The sequence below is a fragment of the Bactrocera latifrons genome, unplaced genomic scaffold (genome assembly GCF_001853355.1).
Source record: "Bactrocera latifrons isolate USDA-ARS-PBARC rearing strain unplaced genomic scaffold, ASM185335v1 scaffold_173, whole genome shotgun sequence".
NCBI classification, from domain to species: Eukaryota; Metazoa; Arthropoda; class Insecta; order Diptera; family Tephritidae; genus Bactrocera; species Bactrocera latifrons.
Window position 1 is genome coordinate 74,335 of NW_017535219.1, and position 6,648 is coordinate 80,982.

The window sequence follows — 6,648 nt, forward strand, 5'->3', positions numbered from 1 at the left end:
CGCATTTCGCGAAACTACAGTGAAGAAGACGAACAGCTTTGAATGGTGGAAATATGCTGATTCGATAGCAGACAAATCTACTAAGATCAAGGTTCAATAGTTCCCTCAAGAAGAGAGTTTGTTCATTTGAACAAAAAATGAATTTCCAAAGACCGTAAATAATCCTAAGACTGCAGCCTATACTCGTTTATTGCTCATATGATCCTGATAACTGTCAAAATACTGAGCCACTATCCTCAATTCGTACGCGGAGAAAAGACGAAGAAACATACAAGTCAATCGGCCGGCCGGTCCTAAACAAGGACGCACCGATACGGTCCCCTGTATGGCCTGAAACGCAGACGAAAAAGCTTCCTATATTTATGTTAGAACACCACACTTCGGAGCATAACAGCAAGCCTTAAGGAACATAAGTTCAAACAGTTACTGAGTGTTTGTCGCTTGCTTGAAGCGGAGCTCTCTTTTAGGAACATCAGGAGATTTTCCTTATCTACGTCGACGACATCGGACAGTAGACCAATCATACTTCGGACGCAACGAGTTTCTAGATGACTTTAGAAACCTCTTTGCAATCCCAACGAAACCCAGTCATCTAACAGCCCTCTCTCTATGGACCGAGTCCGTCGAAACAGCATATTTCCTGGGCCTATCATTAGGTGGCCTTGATGGAAACCTGAGCCTTGCCACGCTAGCGGGGATTAGATCAGTTTCTAGTGATTTTTCATCTCTAAATAACTGATAGGGTTTGAAGAAATGATTTTTATTGAAAAGTATTTATAGCAGTGCCATGCAACTTCGAAAGATCTATTTCAAATTACATATTATTCTAGCAAATTTTAGCATTTCGACACACCGTAAACACCCAGCGCCGTTTGTCAACGCCCAGAAGACGTTCTAGTCTATCGATTTTCACGCAGCCATCGTCGAGGCAGTATTTCCAAAGAAATTACATGTTCATTACTTTTGTGGCAGTAAAAAAGTAAATGGGCGAATGCAATGCGAGAAATGTCCGCGCATATTTTCACAACATATTTCATCAATCGAGCAGGACTGTGCATGGGTCTAGCACAATTTAAACTTCAATCAAAACGATTTACATTGCCAATACGAAAGTGCAAATAAATCTATGAATGCACATACAAATATATATTTGAATGTTGGTGGCACATGGCACAAACCGTCGAAGCGACACTCCAGCAGCAAGCCAATGCGGTCGCGCGTCAAGCTGCCGCACCAAGCCAACAGCCAGCCACCATAAAGCCGCGCTGCTGTCACCAATATTTGATTTAAACAACGAAACGTCGCCAACGACGTCAATGACGACAATTGCCACCACAGCCAGAGCTGGAGTTGGAGCGCGGAATGAATAGCTTGCAGCGCCACGGCCACGCATGTTGCCAATAAAAGTGTGAAATGTTCAACAGTGAATTGTGTGTACATATTTATTATTGACTTGGCGTGGCCGCAACCCGCGCTGCCTTCGTCTAGTAGCAGACAGCGCTTCATAGCGGAAGATGCTGCGAAGGCTGCTGCGCTGGAGGATGTGCAGGCAAAGCATGAAGGGAAATGGCAGCAATAAGTTTGCAACAAAATTAAATTTCAAGCAAATAAAAAATACGCACGCACCTCTGCAGCCTTGCCAGATGAGTGGCTGGAGAGGCTGTGCGCTTCTTAGCAGTTCACCGCTGGCGCTTTGTGCCTGAGAATTGCGCGTGCGCGCACCTTTTTTAAATCCAATTTATTTTGCAATTTATCGTTGAACTCAGTTTTATTAAGCCTTTGCTCCAACCTTCTTTTTTTGCCAAAAAACGAAATTTTATTTATTTATTATTGGCTGCATTGTGAAGCTGGCTACATGCTTGCTGCCGTCCTGTCGTACGTACCGATTTAACACTCGACTAGCGTAGAATATAAGTGAATGCAAAAATGGAGTATTGCCATGGAGAAATAAACAAATGAGCAGTAACCGTTAAAACCCTCAACAAACACGAACGTATTTCGAAAAGTATAAATCATTTGCCAGACAATAAACAAATAAAATCCCATTTCATTTATTGGTAGTTCCGCGTGGCGACGCCGTTGTACTTATTTCTCAGTGTGCATACTAGGGTGGTGCTAAAAGAAACCAGTTATCAAATGAAGTTAGGTCGCTAAATCATCACATTTTGATAACGAATAGAAGTAAGTCGGTGTTAAAGTCGTTACTCAGTGATATTATATGATCAATAATCAAATCGGTCAAACAAGACAGGTTTTCGTTATATTCTTCAATGACAATTAGTTTGAGCGCTTCAAAATGGGTTCGAGTAGGAAGTAGAGCTGACTTCGCTCTATCCTATATATTCAGGGTCAGCGCAAAATGATCTTAATACATTGTAGGGTACTCAAGAATTGGCTTTATATTTCTAGTTTAAAGTATCAAGTCAATGTTTTGGATTTCGCCAAAAAAAAATATAAGAAATTCGTATATAATATGTAAAGTACCATAGTCGATAGTTCTCACACCGACTCACCGAAGTTTAGGGTATATAGATCCAAAGACCTTGAATCTACTTTTATCCATTTTCCTGAAGTCTAGAGTTGTAAGTGAGTCATGAACTACACAAGGAAAAATTTTCTTATCACTGATAGTTTCAGGTTTTAAAGTCTCAGTTTTTCATGGATGGATTAAAATTAAGATGGAGAGTGGGTGGAACATGATCGGAATACTAACTGGTTACTGTCTGGTGGTGGCACATGACCCCTGATGGGGCTGACAGATCAAGAAGACAGCAGGAAATATTTAGAGCAGGGCAGCAGGGAAACAATGGAGCATCTCTGTGGCATTATTCCCGCATTGGCAATACTACGCTGTAAGTATCTGGATCCCACGGTACGATACACTGGAAAAGGTATCGAAGTGAAGCCGAATAGCCTGTTAAAATTCGCATCAAGCGCAGGCATCCTAAAGGATGACTAATTCTCTTGGACCTAGGTACTGAAGTCCAACTGGTATCGCAAAGGACCAAAACTGGTCTATGTGCGGCTTATTGGCATCGCCGCAAAATGCAAAGCCGATGAGCTTGCTAGAGATGTCACACGTTCTTCAATTCCATCTGATTGGAAACGAGTCGGGGTTTTATATTTTCTTTTGTTTTGGCGGTGGCTTTCCAGTGGCTCAAGCGCGATTCTACAACCATAACTTGTGTGATTGTGTGATCCTTCTGGCCCAGTGTTAACCGCAAAAGTCAAGTGTGGATAGATAATCGGTCGAATGCTTTGGCTAAAGTTGTCTGGATGAATGCAAGGTGGAATCATCTTGTCACTTCTTGCTCTATTGCCTGGTATACAAGCTATATTCCCACATTGTGTGAACCACCCTATACTAGACACATATGCGCACTGGAGCACCTTCAGCAGTCATATTTTCCCACCTTCTACATGCCATAAGTTCGCGCTCATTCTTAAACTCTTTGCTACACACGCTCTTCACGCTGCTTCTCTCACAGGTTTGCTTTGCTTAACCTTCTGCTGCTGTTTGTTGTTTGCTTTTTGCGCCAATAAAATAAAATTTATTGGCACATTTGTGGCTAGCAAAAAATGTTTGGTGAGTTCGCCGAAAAATGCTGGCGGTTACGGCATAAAGTTGAGAACAAACGCAAATAAAAAGCCACACAAGCACACAAACAAAGTAAAAAATATTAAGAAGCCAATCGCCGAAAAAAGTTCGCAATCTAGTTATGCTATTCAAATTCGCACGTCGCGACAAGATGATAAAGTGCCTGCATAAAAGCCGGGCGCGAATTGCTCAATTGTATCGCACTGTAGCTTGGCGAGCTGCGGCGATTTGATGCTATCTTCCAATCAGCGATATCTTTGCATTTATCATGCTAAGCATGCTTAGCACAGAAGCGCGCCTCACGTCGCTGTTCTTTAGCGCTGACGTAGCGCGAATGAATTTTTACCCCTTTTTATGTGGGCCCAAACTGGCGGCGCTTCCTTCCAAGAAACGCGCTAAACAAACAATAAAGCGACGGTTGACATGGGTCCACTTTTGCGGTGATATATGCGCCGCGCAGAGCGCTAAAAGTCGGTGTGCGACAAAGTCACCGTCATTAATTTGTGTTAATCGCTTGAAAATAAGCTATTAAGTATTTATTGAATAATTACAAACCCTTTGGAGATTTCTAAATATTTTAGAGTATCTTTGGCTTGCTGAAGTGCAAAGAATGCTATTTTTTGACTTTACAGAGATTTTCGGAACTCAGCACAGCTCGAGAAGGGGGCTCTAACCTGCAAATATGAATGCAACCACAAGAAGTCTTGCGGAAATTTTGGTACAAAAAATTTTCCACATAAAACGAAAAAAGGACCTTCTTATGTCTACCTTGAACCGCTGCGCGATTCTATTGGGTGAAGGCTTCAGCGCGACCCGTAAGCTGTTGGAATCCGATGAGATTTGGTGGATGAAGAATTTTAGAGGAATATATAGTTTCGAACCCATTCAGTCGAGAGTCTTTTGGACTTCTCTCACGAACTCTTTGAAAGTGGAAATATATAATACCGTCTAACTTAAGAGTACAAAGGTCTAAAAGACAAAGGTATTAAAGTCAACGGTTTTAAAAGCATCTTTCACAACCTACTCGAACTCGTTGAAAAAAGCAGAGAAATTTATAGTGCCGAAAACAGTCAGTAAAGTCTAACTTAAGGGGACAAAGGTTTAAGTGGACAAAGGTGTAAAATAGCAAGGTTTCCAAAGCCTCTTTTGATAGTTACTCGAGCTCTTTGAAAGAGGAATAGAAATATATAGTTTCGAACCTATTTCTCAGAAAGTCTAACTTAAGAAACCCAAGGTTTTTAAATCGCCTTTTGGAAGCTACACGAATTTTGGGTTCCTTTTTGGACTGAAGTCATTAGAAATATAAGTCCAACTTAAGAGAACAATGTCGAGAAGTCGAGCCTTCTGACTAAGGCAACAAAAATTGGCGGCTTTACTAAAAATTGGAGTATCTCTCTACTTATATTAGTATAAGCTATTATTATAAGTAATAATTCTGACGATCTTCTATCCAATTACAATCAAGGACCAGCTTCCTTAGTATATCTGTAATATTTTTTAAACTCTTAGAACAAAAAATATTACCCTAAAAATGCAACTCTGTCAGTAAACTCAAACAAACATTTCAAAAATATATTGAAAAACTCACTTCTGACTCAATCAAATAGCAAATTTCCCTTTAAATTTTAGACGAACTTCATTTGTTTTCTAAATTTATTTTCTCAAATCTCTACCGCTTTCGAACAAATAGATTATCAACTTTTCAATATGCAACGCATGAGATTGTCCGAGAAGAAGCGCCGTCTGCAGGTGGAAAACTACAAGAACATGATATTGCTGGTGAAGCCGCGCGTGGACGACGTTTCCCCGAAACTCAATATCAGAGACGTTTTACGCGCATCAAAATTGCGCGACGACTTGAATGCCTTCGATCGCATACGACGCATGAACAACGAGCTGTTGCGCAGCGTCAACATGATCTCACGCATTGGCGGACAATTGGATACGTTTCGTGAAAATCGCATGAGTCATACGCCGCGATCGCGCATACCCTTAATCGTGCTGCGCAACCGCTATATCGAGCGCGATAATGCGAAGTTCGGACAAATGCTGAAAACGGTCGGCACCACCTTGGACACGCACGTGGCACCGCATTTGCTGCGTCATGTACGTAAGAACTCCATTGAGTTTGTCGTGCCCGCACAGATCTTGGCCAAGTATAGCCAACTGCAAATGCCGCCCTACTCACAGTTGCGGCGTCTATTGCGACCCGTTATCTACTTCGATTTCTACGTGAAGGGCCTACGGCCGGCTGGACGTATCACCATACAGCTGTACACGGAGGCCTGCCCGCAGGTGGTGTTGGCTTTTGTGCGCGCCTGTCGCCATAGAGACAAAAATCGCATACTGGTTAATCGGCTCTTTCCCGGACTCTGGCTGGACTGCTGTCTGCTAATACCGCAAGAGCAGAAAATCAAACCGAAACGCATTGAGTATGACATGCGTGCACTGGATCATAGTCGGCCAGGCACGCTGGCCTTCTCACTGGACAATCAGGATGCCTTGCATAAGGACGCCTTGAAGTTCTCCATAAGTCTGAAGCCGTTGCAGGTGTTGAATGGCAAACGTGTGGCATTCGGTGTGGTCAGCAGTGGCACGAAGGTGTTGGACTCCATGCAAGTCTTTGGCATGAAGAAGAGCGGCAAGCTGACAAAAAGCATCATAATAAGCGATATGGCGTTGCTGGTTTAGTGGTTCGTAGTGTCTCACTTTGTACAAATAGTATTAGTTGCTTTCGTTTTCTTTGTAAATTATATGTAAAAATTTGAAAATTCGGCATAGAGGTGAAAGCCGAAATAAAAATGAAGAAAAGATAATGCTGCTTAGATATACTTGTGTAAAATCGAATTGAATCTGGAAGCTACTAAACCCTACTAACAACCAAAGGACTCAAATCTATGATTTAGACCGATTATCGTCCAATCCTCCTACATCATCTTTAGGCCCAGCATTCATTATTAGATAATATTCGACCGAATAGACCACGTCCAGCTGTAATGAAGGAGATATAGTATCACTAGCTGAGAGGACACGAAGACCGTGGAGAGTCG

The 6,648-nt window shown here is 42.1% G+C and overlaps 1 protein-coding gene across 1 annotated transcript; it reads left to right on the top strand.

Annotated features, from left to right (window-relative positions):
• Positions 1 to 5,222: 5,222 nt before the first annotated feature.
• Positions 5,223 to 6,369, top strand: LOC108967051. Its single transcript, XM_018930270.1, has one exon. It carries the CDS (start codon positions 5,306 to 5,308, stop codon positions 6,287 to 6,289), a length of 984 nt encoding a protein of 327 aa, XP_018785815.1. The 5' UTR covers positions 5,223 to 5,305; the 3' UTR covers positions 6,290 to 6,369.
• Positions 6,370 to 6,648: the final 279 nt, after the last annotated feature.